Here is a 25287-nt window from a genome sequence, read left to right as displayed (position 1 = left end):
GGGCCATTCTTCATCAATGGAAACCTCAAGGCCACTGGATATGTGAAATTGCTACATGATGATGTGTTTCCCTCTTTATGCACTGAAGCCGGCACGTTGCCTGAGTTTTTCCAGCAAGATGGTGCACCACCACATTATAGGTGTCAGGTCCGAGCATTCCTAGATGAACAGTTTCCTGGAAAGTGGATTGGTCGTCGTGGGCCAGTTGAATGGTCCCCAAGGTCTCCCGATCTGACCTCCTTAGACTTTTATCTTTGGCGTCATCTGAAGGCAATTGTCTATGCTGTGAAGATTCGAGATGTGCACCACCTGAAACTATGGATAATGGAAGCCTGTGCTAGCATTTCTCCTGCGGTGATGCTATCCATGTGTGAACAGTGGGAGAAGAGGGTTGCACTGACAATCCCATGCATCCATCATTGTTTTTCTTGTGAAATTCCCAATAAGTTTGATGTGTCACATGATCCTCTTCCTAATGAAAAAACAAAAGTTGGATTCAAAATGGCCACCATGGTCACCACCCATCTTGAAAAGTCCCCCCCCCCTCACATATACTAATGTGCCACAAACAGGAAGTTTATATCACCAACCATTCCCATTTTATTAAGGTGTATCCATATAAATGGCTGTGTGTGTGTGTGTGTGTTATATATATATATATATACACACACACACACATATATATATATATATGTAGTCTTACATATATCCAACTATACAGAGCACATACAACCTGGGGGGGAATAGAGAAGTCTAAGTTCATACCACCAGGACAAAGTAAATTAAGATAAAAAATCCACTTTAGTTTTCGTCGTAGTAATAATGCAATACGATCACCGCTAAACAGTTTCAGTTCAGCAATATTCTTGGGATGTCTGGTATGAATTGCTTTCTTGAGGTCACGTCAAAGCATCTCAATCGGGTTGAGGTCAGGACTCTGACTGGGCCAATCCAGAAGGTGCATTTTCATCTGTTTAACCCCTTAAGGTGAAAAAGGGGTGCGTCCTTAAGGACTGAGCCCTTTTTCGCAATTCTGACCACCGTCGCTTTACGAATTAATAACTTGAAAACGCTTTTAACCGAATATTCTGATTCTGAGAGTTTTTTTGTGACATATTCTACTTTATTTTGGTGTACATTTTTGGCGTTACTTGCATCCTATTTTGGTGAAAAATCCCAAAAATGTCATGGAAATTTTGCATTTTTCTAACTTTGAAGCTCTCTACTTGTAAGGAAAATGGATATTCCCAATACATTTTATTTTTATTCACAAATACAATATGTCCACTTTATGTTGGCATCATAAAATGGACATATTTTTGTTTTTTGAAAAAATTAGAGGGCTTCAAAGTAGAGCAGCAATTTTAAAACATTTCAAGAAAATTGCAAACTCTGAAGGGACAGATGTTACAGAACTATGACTCCCAGCATGCCTGGGCAGTCTAGGCATGCTGAGAGTTGTAGTTTTGCAACATCTGGAGGGCTACCGTTTGGGCACCACTGTAACAGTGGTCTCCAAACTGTGACCCTCCAGATGTTGCAAAACTACAACTCCCTGCATGCCCAGACAGCCTTTAGCTGTCTGGGCATGCTGGGAGTCGCATTTTGGCCTTCCTAGTGGTTGCCACAGTAAAGATCGTTTTACTTTCACTTTCATTCCCCACCGTAGTTTCCCTACCTGAGCCAGGATCCAGCAGTCTCCAGCGACGATCGGGGGTCCCCAGGCATCTTCTCCTCCAGGTTACTGGCCTCCATCTTCTCCCCACAATCCCCTCGACATCCAGGGGTGGGCAGAACGGGGGGGGGGGGGGGGGGGGGGGTTGCCCTGCCATTGGTCAGAATCAGTTCTGACAAATGGCAGGGGATAGGAGATCGCAGCACTGCGACCTCGCTCCTATCCCTCAGGATGATCAGGGCTGTCACTGACAGCTCCGATCATCCCTATTTTCCGGGTGATCGGGTCACCAGAGACCCGATCAGCCCGGAATAGCAGAAAATCGCATGTCTGAATTGACATGCGATTTTCTGCGATCGCCGACATGGGGGGGGTTCTCAGGATCCCCCTCGGCAATGTGCCGGGATGCCTGCTGAATGATTTCAGCAGGCATCCCGGTCCGGTCCCCAACCGGCTAGCTCCTTAAGGACTCGGGATGCAGGGCGTATGCATACGCCCGGTGTCCTTAAAAGGTTAAGCCGTTCAGTTGTTGATTTACTTCTATGCTTTGGTTCGTTGTCCTGTTGCAACACCCATCTTCTGTTGAGCTTCAGCTGGTGGACAGATGGCCTTAAGTTCTCCTGCAAAATGTCTTGATAAACTTGCGAATTAATTTTTCCATCGATGATAGCAATCCGTCCAGGCCCTGATGCAGCAAAGCAGCCCCACCACCATACTTCACAGTTGGGATGGTTTTGATGTTGGTGTGCTGTGCTTCTTTTTCTCCACACAGTGTGTGTTTCTTCCAAACAACTCAACTTTGGTTTCATCTGTCCACAGAATATTTTGCCAGTACTGCTGTGGAACATCCAGGTGCTCTTGTGCAAACTGGAAATGTGAAGCAATGTTTTTTTTTTTTTTTGGATTGCAGTGGCTTCTTCTGTTGTATCCTCCCATGAAATCGATTCTTGTTTAGCGTTTTACGTATCGTAGATTCGCTAACAGGGATGTTAGCATATGCTAGAGAATTTTGTAAGTCTCTAGCACACACTCTAGGTAGGGATCGACCGATTATCGGTTTGGCCGATATTATCGGCCGATAATCACGATTTTGGCCATTATCGGTATCGGCAATTACCTTGCCGATAATGCCCCGCACTGCCACCGCCCCCCCCCTTACTACGGGCAGAAGTTGGCCCCCAGCAGGCATCAGTGACGTGGTGCCTGCTGGGGAAGTCTGCCTGGTAGTGAGCACACTACCAGGCAGACTAAATGCCATTTTTAAAAAAATAGTAAAAAAAATAAAAAATAAAAGGCAGGGAGGGTGTTAGGGATAGAAGGGCAATAGGCAGGGACAGGAAAAAAAAAAAAAAAAAAAATCATGATGATGGGAGCTACTCTTTAACTGCAGGGCTTGCGCATCAGCTGTAGGTCTTAAATCTACAGCTGATGTCAGAGAACCTTGGGGGTTTGAGCCTGGGTCTCCAGCATGAGAGGCAGATCATATACCCCCGAGCCACCTCCTGCTCACCTGACAGCATTAACTAGAGTTTCCATGTCCTCATAGGAGAACAATATCTTATCATTCCTCTGTGTACAAGGTTCAATGACTTCGCTTACTTCTTGAGAATTGGAACCCACAGGAAAAAAAAGGCCTCAAAATCTGAAATGTACAAAACTGTTTTTTGTCTTTTTAACAGGAGGATTTTTTTTTTTTTTTTTTTTTAAAGAGTGAAAATCTGGCATATGGAATGGATCAATTGGTGGAGATGATCAATCAACTGAGCTTTTGGAAGGCTGCAGCGACAGAAGTTCCTCCAAAAAAAGACGGTGATTTACATAGGGGGTTATTATATCCTTTTATTATATTTTTTTTTTTTTAGGTTTAAACTTTGGATTTTTATCCTTCGATTTCTCCGGGGCTTGCCTGTCTCCCAAAAAGGGAGAGGAGGGAACCCACAAGAAAAAGGAAATACTACTTTTGGGGGTGGGGGAGTATTAAGTGTACCCGCAATGGGTCAGCTACTCACTGGGTTGCTGGGTCCTGTGCACTCCAAAGATGAAGAGCGGGGCAGCGACTGAACTATCCATGGTGTCCAGAGGATGTTGGATAGACCTGGGCTCCAGAATCAGCATCTCTCTGCGTCCTCCGGTGGGCGCCGCCATCTTGGAAGCGGGAATTGCGGGCTCCAGCCAATCACAGGAGACGTATGCGCGCGCTACGTTATCACCAGAACCCGGAATCGGCCAGGGAAACCAGGGTAACCGAGGCCGGACAAAGAACTTTGTCCCCTGCAAAAACTCCCAGAGTGCCGAATGCTGGACCAGAGGCGCCTCACCAGAAGCCACGACCTGGTGTGGGGAAGAGGAGAGTGAGGCCCAAGGTGAACAACCCCCCCCCCTGAATTCCACCACGCACAGCCTGCAGGAAAAAAGGTACAGACCTCTGCACCACAGCTCCATAGGAACAGGAAACACTGCGAGTGTATGGAGGGAGGAGCCTTTTAACCTCTCTTGTGCTTCCTGTTCCGATGCAGACAGGGGGCAATCTCATGTGGTGCTGTCGTGAGTGGACGAAGTGAGAAAAAGATAGCACATTTGCATCTGTTCGCAACCAGACAAATGTGCTAATCTAGATTCTCCAGTTTTCTTAAATTCATTAAGAATAAAACTTCACCCGGAGCAGATATCACCAGCGGCTGGGCCTATGTCCACTTTATAGGAAGTTTCTCCACCTTCTCCCTCAAACTAGAGGTATTGACATCTCAGTCTCTAATCCAGGACAAGTTCACCACAGCCAGCAGTAGTTTGTGCAGTGTTTTGCTAGGAGTCTGCACATCCAAGAGTCTATTCACACAGCAGGATTTCCCAAGTGTTAATGGGACTGTGGAATGCCATAGAAGTGTATTGGGCTTTCATTTCCACCATGTAAATAGACCCTAAGGGGGAGATTTAGCAAAACCCGTGCAAAGGAAAAGTTGCCCTTAGCAATCAGATTGCTTCTTTCATTTTGCAGAGGCCTTGTTAGAAAAATAAATAGTGATCTGATTGGCTGTTATGGGCAACTTTTTCTCTGGACAGGTTTTGTTAAGTCTCCCCCTAAGAGACTCTGGCCAAGATTAATATCTGGAATGCCTGAGAGACTTTAGGATACTATCCTGACTACATAGAAACTGTGCTACATGTGATCAGTATGCAGGTCTGATGCAATTTGTTTTTGCTATAAGTGCATTATATGTGGACTGCCTATTCTTTATTTATATTTTCATGTAATATGAGAAGCTGATTTTTTATATTTTTAATTACTGCAAGCACTGAGAGCTGCAGCTCAGTCCACCAGTGTGCTGTACTTCACCACTTTTCCAGCCACATGCTGGTGTAAATGCAACCTTTGTGGCTATGTATTTTTTTTTACAGAAAACCCCATGGGCAGTCAACAGGAAAATTTATAGATTTTTTTTTGAACACGCAAGATAGTGACAAAGAAAGTCAGAAGCTGTAGTTCTATTTACTTTATCATTAGAATTTAATAGGACATTGTTTTGACACTTAATAAGCACAAGTGTCAACTATGCGAAACATGTGAATAATCCTGCATAACAAAACAGTGATTTCAAAACTTTAGTACTGCTCTTCCAGGTAGAAAAGAAATAAAAGTTAATTTTATGTATATAAATTAAGACAATTTAAAACAATTGAATGCACAAGTACAAACTGAGCATAATGAATCAGACTCCGTAAAATGTGGGATTTTTTGTAAAGAAACCAATGTCTGTAGGCATCTAAAACCTTTTCTGAAGAGTGTTTGAGAAGTCAGCATGCCATTTACCTGAACTCACAAGACATTTACACACTACTAGTGAAACTGTTGGGAACAAGTTGGACCTCAGGTACAGAGCTTAACATTTAGTTCTTAGTCAACTGATACAGGGTTTCATATTAAGACACAGAATATGCACTGGGGTAAGAGTGTCCGTGTACAAACACAAGTTCTTCAAGCTTCAGTACTGAAGAAACCTAAAGTCCATTTTGCAGCGAAGTTTTCTATGCGTCTTCAGGACAGAAGTGTAATGCCAGCACCAAGTGGCTGTTAAGCCAAAAAATGCACTGCATTTTATCTTTTTCCTTACCAGGCTGTTAGATCTTACCAAAAAAAACGTAAATGTAATTTGTTTCACTTAAGAGGTCTGGCACTGAACACCACCTCTTGGGTGGTCATCGTCATCATCATGGTATGCTTCTCCGTTGTAATGTGAACGCCTCTGCTGTGAAGGGTCAAATTCCATGAGCTCAACCTGCTCCATGTCGTCATTCTCTTCAATCACTTTTCTAGAAGGTAGGAGCTTTTCTAACAAAGGAAGTTTGTCAGGTGAAATGAAGCCACTTGAAGGAAAATTAACCTGTAGGAAGGGACGTAAAGAAAAAAAAGTTTAATAGCATCTTACAATGTATGATCAATGGGGGGATCTTGTCCCTGATAAACAGAACCAAAAGCCAGGAGCAGTCACATGAGCACCAGCTGGAATATTACATCCCTAAATCGGGCAGAAGAAGTTACCCACCTGGAATTCAATGATAAGACGCCCCTTTTCGTATGGCCTGCGATAGATCGGCATCCCTTCATTTAACACACATTTAATATCGCCATGTTTGACAATCTGACCTGAAAGCCAACACATCATGTATTACTTTACAATCCTATCAGATGTTGGTATGAACCAGTTTTGTAGTAAATCTACTAACCAGGATGAGACGTAATAATTATAGTCCTTGAATCCAATGTCACGATTGGTTTTTGAAAACCACACAGCGCCTCCACAAGTTCTATTTCCATGTGCATCACAAGATCTTCTCCCCTCCTGCAATACAGTGAAGAGATAAAGTCATCTTACCTTCCATATATAACATTTTTAGAAACAAATCCAGAAGAGATTTTCAGTTCATACCTAGTAAATACAGCATGGTCCTTCAGATCCAACACAATAATGATATCTCCAGGTTCAAGGCCTGGTTCCTGGTCACCCTCACCAGTGAATGTAATCTTCTGGCCATCCTTCATTCCTGTTGAGATACAGAAAAAGTGTTCACGTGGCGCATTTTCTCTTCACTTTGACAAAGGTAAAGTGGAATCTTAAATCTAGCCTTGTGTTTTATTCATGTACTTTTTGCCTTGAGAAAGCTTCAAAAAGCAGGTTTGTTTTTCCTCCCTGAAGAACAGTATTATTACATGCATTTTTTGGCTGCGATTTTCTCAAACACCATGACAAAAACCTGCATTTTCATAAAAGCAAGGGAGGTTTGTGGGAAAACAACAAACAAACCAAAGTAGAATGCCTTTTTATTTCTCCCAGTTGACTCCACTTACACCTGGACACTGTATAAAAACAAAACCTGCATGGCAAAAACTACAATTTTTTGGAACAATATATATTTGCTCCTTTATAAAAGGGTACATAAGAATATGGATTGATTCTATGAAGTTTATAACCGTTCTTTATCCACAAACCTTTGTCAATGTGAACTTCAAGAATCTTCTTTTCTCTGACTATCTTTCTGCCATTGCAATGCTTGCAGCGGTCTTTTGGACTGATTCTCTCTCCTTGGCCTTGACACTCTTGACATACAGATTGGATCTGCTGGACCATTCCTGGTCCTATTTGATGGATTCTAATTTGCATCCCAGAACCTCTGCAATTCGCACAGCATTCCACAGCTCCTTTTCTGCCACCACGACCTGACATTAAAGAAGGTTAAGCACATTCTTCAGAAAACTGACTAAAAAATTCCAGGAATTTATACTACAAAATACACAAGAATTTACATAGCCGTAACATTTGTTTGATTTGTTTTCTTGGTAATAGATATTATATTATTTCAGGACAGGTTGATTGGAAAGAGGGGGGAAAAAAAAAAAACAATTCTGCAATTTAACATTTATGCGCCATATGTTATAAGTAACATTGTGCCATTTCAACTTTATTGTACAGGTTGGCTTTTTGATTGGCTGTGTGTAGCAGCTGCATTCCTGTTGCCGATTAAAGGGGTACTCCGCTGCCCTGCTTCCAGAGCTCTGCTCCCCAGCGGCCAGAAGTTCATTGTTCCGAACGCTGTGTGCGGGCTTCCATGTTCAGGGCCATCACACCCCCTTTCCATAGGCTTTCGTTGAGGGGGCGGGCATGATGTCACAAGGGGCAACCCTGAACACAGAAGCCCGCATACAGCGTTCGGAACAATAAACTTCCGGATGCTGGGGAGCAGAGCTCCGGAAGCAGGGCAGCGGAATACCCCTTAAAGGGGTACTACGCCCCTAGACATCTTATCCCCTAGCCAAAGGATAGGGGATAAGATCTCAGATTGCCGGTTCCTGCTGCTGGGGACCCCTGGGATCTACCATGCAGCACCCACCTTTAGAGGACACTTGACCATGAGGACAGAGCATAGCGACGTCACGCTCTGCCCCTTCAATGCAAGTCTATTGGAGGGGCGTGACGTCACTATGCTCCGTCCCCGTGATCACCGCAATCAGGCATCTTATCCCCCATCCTTTGGATAGGGGATAAGATGTCTTAGCGCCGGAGTACCCCTTAAGTACTGTGGTAGAACTGAAGTAGTATATATCAGTTTGTAAAGTAACCCTTGCTCTAAATCAGTGGTCTCAAACTGTGGCCCTCCAGATGTTGCAAGACTTCAACTCCCAGCCGTTGGCTGTCCGGGCATGCTGGGAGTAGAAGTTTTGCAACATCTGGAGGGTCACAGTTTGAGACCACTGCTCTAAATGGATATATGTCGTTATGTGGCAGTAGAGGGTTTAAGAATCGCCATGAGAAAACTAGTACCCTATGTAATGTCCCATGGAGGGCCCAAGAGTTCAGCGTATGATACAATCCTAATACATTACACAATACCCATATATCTCCATCTTTAGGGTCAATAAATTCTGAAATATCTAACAGATTTAAATTTCACGTGGGAACACTGAACACGTGATCTCGACAAGAACAGTTTTAAGCAGCATTAAGTAATCCCAATTCTAGTGAGCCGGCAGGCATGCTTAATCTAGTGCATTCTTATGCCTAATATTCTAGCAGTGGCTAGGGATTGTATTGTGAGGCCCCTTACATAACATCATACCTTCACATTTGTCACAAATGGTGTTCTTCTGTAGCGCCAGTTTCCGTGTTGCTCCATTATACAGATCTTCCAGTGATACAGAGAGCTGGTGGACTACATTTTTACCTGCAAGCAAAAAGGTGTGTTAGCACAACAGTCCAAGTGCAACTCCAATGTTATTCCAGCAGCAGGATACTGGTTTGTCAGAAGCCCCACATAAGTATTGGATTTCTGGCACATTCATATCCAGATCCCTTTACAAAGTCTACAAAGTAGACAGGAGATTTAAACCGGTATCCTGCTGCTGGAGTAACATTGGGTCGTGCCTAAAACTCAGGATTTCAGAGAAGACCACTTGATGTGGAAAAGCACATTACCTCTTCGTTCTCTCTGCATTCTTCCTCCGCCACCAAAGAACATATCAAAAATGTCCATTGGTGAGCCAAATCCACCACCTCCCATTCCGCCTTCTTTGATGGCCTGCTCACCCCCCTTGTCATACAAGTCTCGCTTCTTCGCATCGGAAAGGACCTCATAGGCTTGGGAAATCTGTTTAAACTGTTAAAGGCACGGCCATTACTATACAAATCAGAACTGCAAAATACAATAGTAATAAACCAGAACACTAAAAGCAGCTGCCTGTGGTTCAATACATCCACAACATTACCACTTCAGGAAAAAATAAAAAAGCTGAATAAAAAAAAAAAATTATAATAATTTAAAAAGAAAAATCACATCCACATATTGGAAATAAAGAGCGGTAAAGGTCATAGGCAAAGGTGTTGTTCACCACCTGTATGGATAAAAGCATGGATCTTTATTTCAGTCTCCAGTCTACCCTACCTGTGTTGTTTTTAATGTCCCACTATAACGAGTGCCCTGGGATACTGAAATCATATAGAAACCTAGAATGTGTCCATCTAGTCTGCCCAATAATCTGAATCCTATGAATAGTCCCTGGCCCTATCTTATATGAAGGATAGCCTTATGCTTATCCCATCCATGTTTAAACTCCTTCACTGTATTTGCAGCTACCACTTCTGCAGGAAGGCTATTCCATGCATCCACTACTCTCTCAGTAAAGTAATACTTCCTGATGTTACTGCAGAAACCTTTGCCCCTCTAATTTAAAACTGTCCTCTTGTGGTAGTTTCTTCTTTTAAATATGCTCTCCTCCTTTACCGTGTTAATTCCCTTTATGTATTTAAAAGTCTATCATATCCCCTCTGTCTCTCTTTCTTCTAAGCTATACATGTTAATGTACTTGTACTTTAACCTTTCCTGGTAAGTTTTATCCTGCAATCCATGTACTAGTATAGTAGCTCTTCTCTGAACTCTAGATCAGGGGTCTCAAAATGGTTGTCCTCCAGATGTTGCAAAACTTCAACTCCCAGCATTTTTTGTAACAGCTTTGCAACATCTGGAGGGCCACCAGTTTAAGACCCCTGCTCTAGAGTATCTATCTTTCTGGAGATACAGGGGAGGTTTATCAAACCCTGCCCAGAGGAAAAGTTGCTGAGTTGCCCATAGCAACCAATCAGATCGCTTCTTTCATTTTTAACAAGGCCCCTGCAAAATGAAAGAAGCAATCTGATTGGGCAACTCATCAAAACCTATCCAGAGGAAAAGTTGCTGAGTCTCCCCCACGGCCTCCAGTACTGTGCACAATGCTCCAAGTGAGGTCCCACCAGTGTCCTGTACAGCGGCACTTCTCTCTTTCTACTGCTTATACCTCTCCCTATACACCCAAGCATTCTGCTAGTATTTCCTGCTGCTCTATTACATTGTCTCCAGATGTTGCAAAACTACAGCTCTGAGCATGCATGGAAAGTTAACAGCTGCCCAGGCATGCTGGGAGTTGTAGTTTTTGTAGCATCTGGTGGGCCACAGTTTGGAGACCACCGATTTCAAACTCTTCTACCCATGTTATAATTGTGTCAGTAGCCCCTGTAAGTATTCTGAGTGCATCTAATAGGTCTATATACACTGGACTCGAGAGAATTCCCTCCACCATGATGTACCTATAAGGTGAGGCTATACCAACCTTCTCCCCCTCATTGGGATTCTTGTCGGGATGGTATTTCAGTGCTAGTTTTCTATATGCCTTTTTGAGCTCATCCTGGGTGGCATTAGGTTTCACCCCTAGAACATCGTAGTACCCTGTTTCGACCACCATTTTTCTTCAGATTGCTTCAATCCTTACTGTAAAGACAAAACAATAAATAAAAATACAACCATTGGTTTCTTTTGTAAACAGCCAAAGCTGTAACATGTTCAGTCACAAGATGAACACCCTTAGGCTGGGTCCACACTACGTTTTGTCACATACGGGAGCGCATACAGCAGGGGGGAGCTAAAACCTCGCGCTCCCGTATGTGACCGTATGCGCTCCCGTATGTCATTCATTTCAATGAGCCGACCGGAATGAAACGTTCGGTCCGGTCGGCTCATTTTTGCGCCGTATGCGCTTTTACAACCGGACCTAAAACCGTGGTTGACCACAGTTTTAGGTCCGGTTGTAAAAGCGCATACGGCGCAAAAATGAGCCGACCGGACCGAACATTTCACTCCGGCCGGCTCATTGAAATGAATGGCATACGGGAGCGCATACGGTCACATACGGGAGCGCGAGGTTTTAGCTCCCCCTGCCGTATGCGCTCCCGTATGGGACAAAACGTAGTGTGGACCCAGCCTAAGACAGTTTCTCAACCATGGTTCCTCCAGCTGTTGCAAAACCAACTCCAGGCATGCTGGGAGTTGTAGTTTTGCAACAGCTGGAGGCACCTTGGTTGGGAAATACTGCCCTAAGGTATATACATCCAGACACCCCCCAGTGTCCTAGCACAGAACATACACCAGGTGTACCCAATAAACCACCAACTGTGTATTTAGTCCTTGTGCCTGGGTAGCAGTATGTACATGGGCAGACACCGCTGTGGACTGTGGTTTGGTCCCCCCAAGGACTGTTCTAAGAAGAAGCATCAGCCAATCACATCAACGATTTACGGGGGTATTTCCACATGCAAGGTCACATTCTAAGTTATACACTTTACAAATATAAACCACTTTCTAACTTGCCTCCTTTTCTTACTCCGGATATTCCTCTCACTTGGTGGTGGTCTTTAGGGACCACCGCTCAGCATAGCAAGGGGAGAGGGGTCACAAGGAACTCACTGCCCCCCCTGCCACCTTATCTGTTACCTCCTCACTAACTGCTCCAGGCACAGTACAAGCTGCATGTCAGTGAACGACATGATACTGTGGGGGAGGAGAGGTGACAGGTGGAGGGACACAAAACAACCTGTATCTAAGGGCTCGTTCACACATAAATTTATGCCCATTATGCAATCTGTTCCATACTTTTGCAAATTGCTGTAAAAGGATTCCATTAATGTCAATGGGATATTTTTACAGTCCTTTGTCACCCATTTGCTTCCTTTCCCGTTTTTTTTTTGTTGCCAGAGAAAAGATGCAGTATTTTTCCTCTGTTTACAGGGAGAGAAAAAAAAAAAAAAACTGATCCATTTGCGTCTTTACTTCAGTCTGTCTTAAAAGAAAGGTTGCTAAACCGCAATGGCGGGAGAAAAGCAGGACAGAAGATAACGGCAGAGTGAAATAAGCCCAACCCTTACATTCCTGCTAATAAATATAACAGTAATAATAATAAGCTGGAATGATATAACAAAATATACCACAGCAAACTGGTCACCACAAGCAATACTGACAATTTGTTATCAGAGCAAAGCATACGAATAGCTGTAATGGTGAAGATAACAAACTGACAGTTTCTAAGGGCAACCAGCCCACAGGGTATATACACAAGGAAGAAACTCCTTGTCCTGCGGTATTGGTGGTAACTGACTGGGCCCAGCTGCAATATCAGGAACATCCTGTGCACTGCGGTTTTTATTTTTTTTAAGAATTAGAAATTCTTTCCTTCTGTTAAACAAAAAAAAAAAAAAAAAAAAAAAAATTTATTATATATATATATATATATATATATATATATATATATATATATATATAAAAATAATTAGGTCTTATAAGGGATGTTAGAGAAGAGAAGGATTGGCCATGTTGGATTTTAACTGTGCAACCATGGAGATTGCCCCCCACCAGAGCAGCCTGACAGGGGGGGGGGGCTTCCTTCTCTCCCTATAACCACCCTGCAGTGTGGAGGGGTCAGGCCTATCTGTACAGCTGTTCCAGCACCCACAGCCCAGGTACTATAGCAGATCACCAGCAGGGGGAGCAAGCCACATGACACCCCCAGATACCCATCAGTTACTTTGGGCACAATCGGGGCCCCCTGCTGGCTGTTCTCATACATCACGTGTGGAATCAGGGAGTCACAAGGAGATATTTATAGCAGATTCCATTATCTATAGGTGAAATAAGAAATATGAGAGAGCCCCTCCCCCACGTTATAAGACTAGATGGGCTAGCGCCCCATGGAGCCGCAGTGAGGGAGGGGAAACGCCATCCCCTCCCCCACCACAGCGACCCTTGGAAACGTTCCCCTATTTCCCCCGCCAACGACTGTGGCTTTCGGTAAAAGGAAATAACGTGTGGGAGGGAACACGGTTACACAATGCCGATCCACGATACATCGAACCTAGTGTGCGACATTACAACAAAATCGGCACACGGAGGCCCGGTGAACAGTCCGCGCCACATTGGATGCCTCAGTACGGGACCTGTGAGATAACGGGGAGCGGCGGCAGCATTCACCTACCTGGCGTACGATTCCGCCGACCTTTCTCTTTCACCAGCAGCTTCTGGAAAGATCGAGCAAGAGAGCCGCATCCGGGACCTTAAGTGAAGGCGGGGCGGAGTGCTAGAGGCGTGACGTCAGGAACCCGGAACCGGCTCCCGCACTACGGCACCGCCCACATCGCCTTCGCACTCACAACTATGGCGGATGAAACGCAACGCATTACAAAGTGACGTTTGAAACGCAACGTCGACACGTACACGCTAATTAGCCAGCGCTGTGGTGTAGACGAGGCCACACCCCCTCTGTCTTCTGCTTCAGACTACTAGGTAAGAAATGGAGGAGCACGTGACTAACATGTCCTCGTGTAAGCGACTTTAGTGCAGGCTTCATATCTGCAATGGTTCTTATCCCCAGGGAGTCATGGTGACCTATTGGCGTACTAAGTGGTGGAGGTCAGCATTCCAGCTGTTCTTATTGGGTGTCTGTATACTGAAACTGGCAGACCAACAGAATCCGGAGAAAATTCTTTTCCACAGCATAGGGCAGTGTTTCCCAAGCAGGGTGCCTCCAGCTGTTGCAAAACTACAACTCCCAGCATGCCCGGACAGCCAAAGGCTGTCCGGGCATGCTGGGAGTTGTAGTTTTGCAACAGCTGGAGGCACCCTGCTTGGGAAACACTGTGATAGGGGATAAAAGCTGATCACACAGGGTCTGACTGCTGGGACATCACCCTTCCCTCCCCAATATCCAGAACGGGGGCCTCAGAGAGTCTGTACACGCTCCATTCTTTTGTATGTGAGCTTCTGAGATGCCTGAGAACAGCACTGACAATGGAACTCCGATTATGGTCCAGCCACGGGAACTCCTGGCAAATCCGTATCCTGACTGCAACGTCGTAGCGGTCAGGATACGGATTTGCCAGGAGTTCCATAGACTTACATGGGACTTTCTGCGAATCCATATCATGATGACTTTAATCTCAGGCAAGTCTTGGGCTGTAAAGTAACCTGGAGATTTTAGTTACGTTTACACGTCCGTATCATGCTGTAGATTTTCCACAGAATACTACGGACTTTTCTGCTGTAGATTTTCTAATGATAAGTCAATGATAAAATCTGCAGCAGAAAAAACCCCCGCAAACTATGCATACGTGAACGTACACAAGGTTGTAACTAGAAGCGGGTTTTCCATTTATTTCAATGGGTCCACTGGCAGCCTGCAAATCTGATGCTGTTGCGGGCTGTCCACGGACCCACACAAGTGAATGGTGAGTGCACGATTTTCACAAGTACAAGCATGTGAAAGCACCCTAAGGGTATGTTCACACGGGGAGATTACGTGCAGAATTTCCACAGCATATATACTGCAGAAAATCCTCAGTGGATTTTGCTACCATTGTCTTCAATAGGTCAGCAGAAAATCCGCAATAGAGGCAGAATTGCAGATTTTCCTTGGTAGCAAAATCGGCTGCGGATTTTCCGCAGAAAATACGCTGCAGAAATTCTGCAGGTAATCTGCCCATGTGAACGTACCCTAAAGGGGTATTCAGAGGTTAAGATAAAGGATCTACAGTGGTCACTCAACATACGATGGTAATTCGTTCCAAACGACCCATCGTTTGTCGAATCCATCGTATGTTGAGGGATTCGTGCAATGTAAAGTATAGGAAGCTGTACTCACCTGTCCCCGTCGCTCCGGACCAGGTCCTTACCGCTCCCGATGCTGTCCCGCTGCCCTGGCGTCTTCTTCGGGATCCTCCGGCTTCTTCCGCCTCGCTTTCTGGTGACCTTACTACGTTGGTGCGCCGGGACGCCGTGCGTAGTAACGTAATAACGACGCCGGAAAGCGAGGCCCGGACCCCGGAGAAGATGCAGAAGACGCCGGAGGATCGCAAAGTGGACCCGGAGCAGCGGGGATAGGTAAGCGAACCTGCCCTGTATGCTTAAACTGCTATCCGACAGCAGCTTAAGCATTTTGCCCTGTCAGATAGCAGTTAATGCGATGGCCCCGACATATAAAAGCATCGTATGTCTGAGAGGCCATCGTATGTCGATTTGATCATATGTCGGGACCATCGCATGTCGGGGGGTTACTGTATACCTAACCCAGTCCCCTGCAGCTCCTAGTTCTTTGACTTCTGATCTCCTAATCTTCTCCAGCTTGACCTGCCTGTCCAGCATGTCATTGGCTACAGCAGTGTCCTGTCTCAGTCAGTCTTTGCTGAATAGTAGAAGAGACAGGCGCTCCATAGAGTAGTAACATTGAGATCCCCTGGTGAGATAATAATATAAATAAATTGCTCACCCTGGGTGGTTGTGCAACTTCATACACAACAATGATATAAACATAGAATGATCCTAGGTCGACTGCTGCCCTCCGGTAGATATACGGCAATATCAGGGAAAGACTTCAAAGGAACCCAGGTCCACGGCGCTGAACGACCACAACATGTGAACCATGAAGGGAGTTTATTTGACCAATATGCAACGTGTTTCGCTGCGCATGCGCAGCTTCATCAGACATGACAGGTGAGGAATACAACGGACTTAAATAGGTAAAAAAACATTGACCCATTGATTAACAAAGCATAGATAGATAACCATCCTCCATACCTTTTCAATCATAGATCCATGCTGCGAGTCGCCGGGGGCCGTAACGGAGGGTAGGAACCGCGGCGAATAGCAGCATGTGACCTTGCACAAAATACAAAAAGACAAGCATTGCAATTGACATAAATAAATAGTATAAAACTAATAGTGAGCCGTGCTGCGGGTTGCCCGGGGAGATGGCAAATATAATAAAACACCGGATACACCGCAGCATTCGGCTCACATAGAATAAGACATATAACTATATGCACTATAAGATATTACTTACAGTGGAGGAAAATAATAAATATAAAGAAAAATATATATGTAAAAAATATATATCGCATGTATAGAGATAATAATAAGCATATACAATTAAGAAACATATATATCTATTACCGAAAATAATAATACATTATACAAAATAGTTTTAAAAAATTATAGGAAAGAACAAATAATAAAATTATCGAACATTTTCTATTGATTCATTAAGTCCCTGAGGGATTAAAGTTGCCAATTTAAAAATCCAGTAGAATTCACGATTTATTAATTTCTGGTAACGGTTAGGAGTAGTTATTGGAATAGTTTCTAAAATAGTAAGTTGTAGATGACATTATTATTATGTATTGTGGAAAAATGTGCATATATACTGTGTAGTAAAAAATAATTTTTTATGTTGGACCTATGTTTACACATATGTGATCGCACAGTTGGAATTGTGCGACCAACATATTGCAACTACAATACAAAAGATAGATAGCATACTGTGTGTCACAACTTACACTACATTCAATAGAAAATGTTCCATTAGTTTGGTTAGACTGGAACTTATATTTAGGGATACCGATCATAGAACAACATAGACAACGTGATCTCATACAGGGAAAACAGGCTAATAATGTTTTAGAAGAGATTGAGGTTTCCCTGTTATTATTGTTCAATCTATTCGGAGCTATCGTACTTTGCAAATTTCTAGACCTTCGAAATGTCACCCCTGGATTAGAGGGTATGACATTTTTCAGAATGGGGTCGCTACAAAGGATGGGCCAATGACGTTGCAAAATATTTTTGATTTCACTGGCCCGACAATTATAATTAGTAATAAAATTGTATTTGAATTTATTTAGATTTTTGGTATCTTTACCTTTTTGTTTTATTGTTGTAATTGTGTTGGTGTGTGGAGTGACTAATTGTACTTGTTTCTTATCCTTTACCTTTTGATATGCTTTCTTCAACAATTTTTGGGGATATCCCCTGGCTGAGAAGCGCTCCCTAAGGACAGCAGACTGTTGGTAAAAATCAATATCCGAAGTACAATTTTTTTCGTATTCTCAAATACTGCTCATAGGGAACGCTCCTCAGCCAAACGGGATAGTGGGCACTCTGCAAAAAACTATTGACTATAGACTTGAAATAAGTCCTGGTGGATATACCACCTGCCACCTTTAGAATTTCCAAATCTAGGAATTGAATGACGTCATCAGCAAAATTCAGTGAGAATTGTAATCCCCAGAAATTAGAGTTTAAAAATTCAACAAATTCCAATGCTTGCACATGGGTCCCAGTCCAAATGAAAAATAAATCGTCAATAAATCTACGGAAAAATTAAATGTGAGTGGAATAGAACAGGGACTGTGCTATGTGGAGCGCCTCAAACCTACCCATAAATAAATTTGCATAACTGGGGGCAAAGCGTGTCCCCATAGCACAGCCCCTGATCTGCCTGTAAATAATATCAGAAAAAGAGAAAACATTGTGCTCTAAAATAAAAAGTACAGACTGCAGAAGAAAATTGGCTTGATCCCTATTCATAAGGGGGTCTTTAAAAAGATATTCCTGCAGGGTCAGTAATCCTAAATTGGTACTAATGTTGGAATACAGAGAACTAACATCAAGTGTTCAAAAAGAAAAAGAAGGTGGTAATGAAATATTGTTAAGTTCAAAAATTCATTGTGTAGAATCTTTAACCCCTTAACGACGCAGGACGTATATTTACGTCCTGCGCCGGCTCCCGCGACATTGCGTCGGTCCCGGCGCTCATCAATGGCCGGGACCCGCGGCTAATACCACACATCGCTGATTGCGGCAATGTGCGGTATTAACCCTTTAGAAGCGGCGATCAAAGCTGACCGCCGCTTCTAAAGTGAAAGTAAAACTATCCCGGCTAGTCAGTCGGGCTGTTCGGGACCGCCGCGGTGAAATTACACCGCGGCGTCCCGAACAGCTTACAGGACAACGGGAGGGCCCTTACCTGCCTCCTCGGTGTCTGATCGACGAATGACTGCTCCGTGCCTGAGATCCAGGCAGGAGCAGTCAAGCGCCGATAACACTGATCACAGGCGTGTTAATACACGCCAGTGATCAGCATAGGAGATAAGTGTGTGCAGTGTTATAGGTCCCTATGGGACCTATAACACTGCAAAAGAAAAAGTAAAAAGTGTTAATAAAGGTCATTTAACCCCTTCCCTAATAAAAGTTTGAATCACCCCCCTTTTCCCATAAAAAAATAAAAGTGTAAATAAAAAAAATAAACATGTGGTATCACCGCGTGCGTAAATGTCCGAACTATAAAAATATATCATTAATTAAACTGCACGATCAATGGCGTGCGCGCAAAAAAATTCCAAAGTCCAAAAAAGCGTATTTTTGGTCACTTTTTATCCCCCAAAAATTTAAAATTATTCATTAAAAAGTGATCAAAAAATCTGATCAAAACAAAAATGTTACCGATAAAAACTTCAGACCACGGCGCAAAAAATGTAATTTTTACCGAAATATGCACTGCGTAGAAACGGAAGCCCCCAAAAGTTACAAAATGGCGTTTTTTCTTTGATTTTGTCGCACAATTATTATTTTTTTTCCGTTTCGCCGTGAATTTTTGGGTAAAATGACTAAAGTCACTGCAAAGTAGACTTGGTGAAGCCAAAAATAAGCCATAATATGGATTTTTAGGCGGAAAATTTAAAGGGTTATGATTTTTAAAAGATAAGGAGGAAAAAACGAAAGTGCAAAAACTGAAAAACCCTGAGTCCTTAAGGGGTTAAGATGTGAAGGTAATTCCAAAACATAAAGAAAGAAATCTACATAATGAGAGAGATTTGCAGTGATAGAAGAAACGCCCAAAATAATAGGACGACCCGGTGGCTTAATAGAGCATTTGTGTAGTTTAGGAAGATAATAAAAATGTGGTAAAGAATAATGTTTAACAGTAAGGTAAAGGATAAGAAACAAGTACAATTAGTCACTCCACACACCAACACAATTACAACACTAAAACAAAAAGGTAAAGATACCAAAAATCTAAATAAATTCAAATACAATTTTATTACTAATTATAATTGTCGGGCCAGTGAAATCAAAAATATTTTGCAACGTCATTGGCCCATCCTTTGTAGCGACCCCATTCTGAAAAATGTCATACCCTCTAATCCAGGGGTGACATTTCGAAGGTCTAGAAATTTGCAAAGTACGATAGCTCCGAATAGATTGAACAATAATAACAGGGAAACCTCAATCTCTTCTAAAACATTATTAGGCTGTTTTCCCTGTAAGAGATCACGTTGTCTATGTTGTTCTATGATCGGTATCCCTAAATAGAAGTTCCAGTCTAACCAAACTAATGGAACATTTTCTATTGAATGTAGTGTAAGTTGTGACACACAGTATGCTATCTATCTTTTGTATTGTAGTTGCAATATGTTGGTCGCACAATTCAAACTGTGCGATCACATATGTGTAAACATAGGTCCAACATAAAAAATTTTTTTTTACTACACAGTATATCTGCACATTTTTCCACAATACATAATAATAATGTCATCTACAACTTACTATTTTAGAAACTATTCCAATAACTACTCCTAACCGTTACCAGAAATTAATAAATCGTGAATCCTACTGGATTTTTAAATTGGCAACTTTAATCCCTCAGGGACTTAATGAATCAATAGAAAATGTTCGCTAATTTTATTTGTTCTTTCCTATAATTTTTTTAAAACTATTTTGTATAATATATTATTATTTTCGGTAATAGATATATATGTTTCTTAATTGTATATGTTTATTATTTCTATACATGCGATATATATTTTTTTTACATATATATTTTTCTTTATATTTATTATTTTCCTCCACTGTAAGTAATATCTTATAGTGCATATAGTTATATGTCTTATTCTATGTGAGCCGAATGCTGCGGTGTATTCAGTTTTTTATTATATTTGCCATCTCCCCGGGCAGCAGGGCTCACTATTAGTTTTATACTATTTATTTATGTCAATTGCAATGCTTGTCTTTTTGTATCCTGTGCAAGGTCACATGCTGCTATTTGCCGCGGTTCCTACCCTCCGTTACGGCCCCCGGCGACTCGCAGCATGGATCTATGATTGAAAAGGTATGGGGGATGGTTATCTATCTATGCTTTGTTAATCAATGGGTTAATGTTTTTTACCTATTTAAGTCCGTTGTATTCCTCACCTGTCATGCCTGATGAAGCTGCACATGCGCAGCGCAACGCGTTGCATATTGGTCAAATAAACTCCCTTTTATGGTTCACATGTTGTGGTCATTCAGCGCCGTGGAGCCGGGTTCCTTTGAAGTCTTTGCTCAAAAGTAGCTACAAACAGGGAGCAGCAGGTGACTGAAAGTCCCAAGACCTGGAATTGCGAGGTACCAGGGTAGGTAAGTATTCTTTATTTTAGCAACCCCCAGGAACATATGAAAACATTTTTAAATGGGCACTGTCAGATCCAAAAACTTCGTAAATGTTGTTATTGATGAATATGTAAGACCTTTTTGAATTTTTAATAAAGAAAACAGCTACGGAAAATCCCACCCCTAGGGGTCCTCATACCAACTGGGGCACTAACCAATCCTTCAGCAGCATCAGGCTCGTCCATGAGTCATGGACAAGTGATGACTCGTGGACAAGGCTGCATGAGCAGCACACCAATCACCTCCCACCACCACAAGGGAGGGACACACCCCCTTCCCCTGAGAGGATATCTAACACTGCGAGCTAATGAAAAGAAGGATTTTTATAATAAATATAGATAATAGAGGCATAAATATTAGATGTACCGTATATACTCGAGTATAAGCCGACCCGAGTATAAGCCGAGACCCCTAATTTCAACCCAAAATCCCAGGAAAAGTTATTGACTCGAGTATAAGCCTAGGGTGGGAAATACATCATCCCCCCCCTGTCATCATCCAGACCCGTCATTAACATCCTCATCATCATCCCCTTGTCATCATCCCACACATCCCCCCCCCTTCATCATCCCCTTATCATCCCACACATCCCCCCTTCATCATCCCGCACATCCCCCCTTCATCATCCCCTTATCCCACACATCCCCCCTTCATCATCCCCTTGTCATCATCCCACACCCCCCCCCCCCCTTCATCATCCTCTTCTCATCATTCGCCCTCAGTGGTCTTCAACCTCCGGAGATCCGCAGGTTGAAGACCACTGCGGCCTTCGACATCATCCAGCCCCCTCTCACCCCCCTTTAGTTCTGAGTACTCACCTCCGCTCGGCGCTGGTCCGGTCCTGCAGGGCTGTCCGGTGAGGAGGTGGTCCGGGCTGCTATCTTCACCAGGGGCGCCTCTTCTCCGCGCTTCCGGCCCGGAATAGAGGCGTTGCCTTGACAACGACGCAGAAGTACGTTGGCAATGAACGCACCTCTGCGTCGTTGTCAAGGCAACGTGACTATTCTGAGGCCGGGCCCGAAGCGTTTAGAAGAGGCCTCCACGGTGAAGATAGCAGCCCGGAACCACTATCCCACCGGACCACCTCCTCACCGGACAGCCCTGCAGCACCGGACCAGCGCCGAGCGGAGGTGAGTACTCAGAACTAAAGGGGGGTGAGAGGGGGCTGGATGATGTCGAAGGCCGCAGTGGTCTTCAACCTGCGGACCTCCGGAGGTTTCAAAACTACAGCTCACAGCAAGCCCGGACAGCCGATGGCTGCCCGGGCTTGCTGGGAGTTGTAGTTTTGAAACATCTGGAGGTCCGCAGGTTGAAGACCACTGCGGGTGGGGGAGTTCACTCGAGTATAAGCCGAGGGGGGTGTTTTCAGCACGAAAAATCGTGCTGAAAAACTCGGCTTATACTCGAGTATATACGGTACATGGATTAGGTAGTCAGTAACATATAAAAATGTTTTTTTGGGGGGGGGATCTGACAGGTACCTTCAAGACACAACAGCATTGTTTTTGCTTTTTTTATCCCTTCCATTCCTCTCCAAGAAGTAACTTTTTATGTTTTTACATACATATTTTATATCTAAAATATTTTTATAACCATATGAGGCTTGTTTTTAGCAGGGCAAGCTGCGTTTTTTGAATGGCTCCATTAAATTTACAAAATAATGTATTTTTTTAGATAATGGAAATCAGCCTTCGTTTGGAGTGCATGCACACCACGTCTTAGCATTTCTCCTGCCGGGTCTGGTCATGTGAAGAAGACTTTGATCTTGCCGCCGACTGTGACTCCTGCAGTTGCTCAAAAGCTGTAGTCAGCACACCCAGCATGATTGGCTGAGCCGTACAGACCCTCTGCCTACTATTTGTTGTGAGGGATGGTGTGCTGTAGCTCAGGGACTCAGTATTTTGCAGGATCTCGGTGACAGGGATACAGTCTTTCACAGTTTTCTTCACCTCGGCTCTGCTCGCCGCTACCTCGCACCCCACCCGCACACATCCTTCATACTTTCTACAGCAGCCAGGTTCTATTCTGTAGTAAATGTGAATTTATAAAATCAGTAAACGATAAAATTGAAAAACAAGGCTCTCAGGGTATGTTAGTGTATTTTATACAGCAGACTGTTCAGTCGATGTGACGCTTTCTTGGCCATTGACTTTGACTGAACATTTTTGTTAAACTGTTTTATTTCTACATCTGGGGTAAAGATTGACAGCAGAGATATGGACATCCAAACCAATACTACAATGTGTGATTTCTTTCTCAGGACCACAATGCTGGATTGTTGGTTAGTAAGTAAAGAAAATACAGGCCGTAGAATCAAACTGCCTCATGCTGAGCCGGTATTGGTTGGACGAGGCCCTGAGACTCAAATAGTGGACAAGAAATGTTCCCGGCATCAAGGTAACAATACACTTTCTAATTATTATTATTATTTTTTTTTAAATTGTTAATAATATGTTTGCGGTTACTGTACACCTGTCTTTTAGTTCTGTTTATGTGCTGAAAAGCTTAAAAGGACTATAAGCTAGGGATCGACCGATTATCGGTTTGGACTGTATTATCGACCGATATTCACGATTTTGGACGTTATCGGTATCGGCAATTACCTTGCTGATAATCCCCGCCCCCTGCACCGCACCGCCCCTCTGCACCACCACCCCCCCCACCGCCCGCGGCCAGAGACGGCCGCTGCCCCATTGCCTCCCCCATCCCCGGTTTTATAATTACCTGTTCCCGGGGTCCGCACTACTTCTGGCTCCTGCGCTGTCCTGCGTTACGCTGTGCACTGCGCAGTGACGGGTGACGTCCTCAACGCGACGTCACTGTCAGTGCGCACAGTGACCGCTCAGGATGCCGCCGAAGCCAGAAGTAACACGGACCCCGGGAACAGGTAATTATAAAACCAGGGATGGGGGAGGCAATGGGGCAGCGGTGTGGTGGGGGGGGCGCTGCGGTGAGACCACTGGGGATCCAACCACTGGGACCTCCACCATTGACCCCCCTTCCCCCTGTACTCCGCCCCTAAACACCTTATCCCCCAGGACAGTGGTCTCCAACCTGCGTACCTCCCATATATTGCAAAACTACAACTCCCATAATGCCCGGACAGCCGTTGGCATGCTGGGAGTTGTAGTTTTACAACATCTGGAGGCCTGCTGGTTGGAGACCACTGCCCTGGTGGTGGGGGGGGGGTATGACTCAGGAGGACCCCAGGACGGGCAGGGGGAGAGAAGCGGGTGGCAGCGGCGGTCTCTGGCCCTGCAAAAGCCGCTGCAGTTCATTGATTTAAAGCGCCCGCTTTAAATCAATGAACTGCAGCCGCTTCTTCGTAATGGCCACGCCACCTCAATGCAAGTCAATGGGAGGGGGCGTGACACCATCACGCCCCCTCCCATAGACTTGCATTGAGGGGGCGTGGTCATGACATGAGGGGCATGGCTGACCCCCGCAGCGCAAAAACAGTGATCAGAACATTTTAGTTCCGAACGCTGACCAATGGTGTACCCCTTTTAAGGGTTGAATGTTTGACCCCAATGGAGAAGGCTGAATTGCATAGTTTATTTTTTCTAGCTTGTACTTACCCAGAAGTCACTAATATGATCATATTATTACTAAGTGATTTTATATAGATTTTTGCAATGCATTTAATAAACCTTCTGTTGTAGGAAAAATGTGTTAGTGCTTGTGCTGTATTCTATATATCCTTTTGGTGCAATAATCTGTATTTTATTATTTTTAAATAAAAAAATGATCAAAGGCACAAAAGTAAAAAAAAAAAATAAATACACTTGTTTTTTTGCAATGTTTAACATTCTTCAATTGTCATAATCGCAGCTTTTTATTTTTGCTTTCATAGTGCAGTTGATGTCGGATTGCAACAAAGGCTATGTGAAGGTCAGACAGGTAGGTTTTTCTTGTCGGTTTGGATATTATAATGAACATTAATATAGTATGTAGACTCAATTGTGTGCTATTTCTGATTTCCTAAGAAAGGGTGCTGGACACACCTGAGAGGTTCAGAAATAGTACGACATTGACTGCTTTGGTTGCAAGAAGCCTCAAACACAAGTACTGATGTCAGTTAAACACAGTTGGACAATTTTATAATGTATACGTTCTTGGCAAAAAAAAAAAAATATCTTGTAGTATGCCTCTTATCTGCCAATCTGGATTTTCAATATTTTCATTTGTGGAAGAGTCAGGTATAACACTGAGGTCTCCTAGGACTGAGTCCAAATTGTCCATTTGGTTAGATTTGGATTACGACAAATTATACTGTAGATTTACTCATTAGGGCCTGAGACCAGTGAGGACAGGGATGAGCTACTAGGTGCAGGAGAGGCAGAGAGCCTGCAGCACGTATAGGATTATGAGAAAAGGTAGGCTAACGCATACTGGTCCAGCATGTGGCCTAAATTGGTGACTGGTTTTACAGTGGTTCTATCTATCAGCAGCCATCCCGGCATATCGCCCAGGGGGGTCCTGAGAATGCCCCCCTTGTCGGTGAT

The 25287-nt window shown here is 43.7% G+C and overlaps 2 protein-coding genes across 5 annotated transcripts in view; one reads left to right on the top strand and one right to left on the bottom strand.

The window, feature by feature from the left end:
• Positions 1-5156: 5156 nt before the first annotated feature.
• Positions 5157-13639, bottom strand: DNAJA1 (DnaJ heat shock protein family (Hsp40) member A1). Its single transcript, XM_056569798.1, has 9 exons — positions 13500-13639; positions 10809-10966; positions 9142-9322; positions 8786-8890; positions 7161-7388; positions 6601-6715; positions 6398-6513; positions 6217-6317; positions 5157-6054 (listed from the first exon to the last, which is right to left on the bottom strand). The coding sequence occupies exons 2-9, from the start codon at positions 10938-10940 to the stop codon at positions 5833-5835; spliced, it is 1200 nt and encodes a 399-aa protein (XP_056425773.1). The 5' UTR covers positions 10941-10966; positions 13500-13639; the 3' UTR covers positions 5157-5832.
• Positions 13640-13676: 37 nt separating this feature from the next.
• Positions 13677-25287, top strand: part of APTX (aprataxin) — a 66104-nt gene continuing 54493 nt past the window's right edge. The window contains exons 1-3 of one of the 4 annotated variants that reach the window (XM_056569807.1): positions 13677-13807; positions 23043-23179; positions 24636-24682. In XM_056569807.1, coding sequence (XP_056425782.1) covers positions 23050-23179; positions 24636-24682 — 177 coding nt within the window. In that variant the 5' untranslated portion in view covers positions 13677-13807; positions 23043-23049. The other 3 variants (XM_056569806.1, XM_056569809.1, XM_056569814.1) reach the window with 3 other exon arrangements.

Source organism: Hyla sarda, chromosome 1, assembly GCF_029499605.1.
Source record: "Hyla sarda isolate aHylSar1 chromosome 1, aHylSar1.hap1, whole genome shotgun sequence".
Taxonomy (NCBI): Eukaryota; Metazoa; Chordata; class Amphibia; order Anura; family Hylidae; genus Hyla; species Hyla sarda.
The sequence above is the reverse complement of the archived record's forward strand: the minus strand, read 5'-3'. Positions and strand labels throughout refer to the sequence as shown.

Bases quoted from the DNA above. Each gene is read 5' to 3' on its own strand.
- DNAJA1 (XM_056569798.1), bottom strand. From the start codon at position 10,940: ATGGTGGTCGAAACAGGGTACTACGATGTTCTAGGGGTGAAACCTAAT. The intron at 8,891-9,141 runs GTAATGTGCTTT...TTTTGCTTGCAG, and splicing joins AATGCAGAGAGAACGAAGAG to GTAAAAATGTAGTCCACCAG. The intron at 6,716-7,160 runs GTTTGTGGATAA...GTATCTCAACAG, and splicing joins TGAAGTTCACATTGACAAAG to GAATGAAGGATGGCCAGAAG.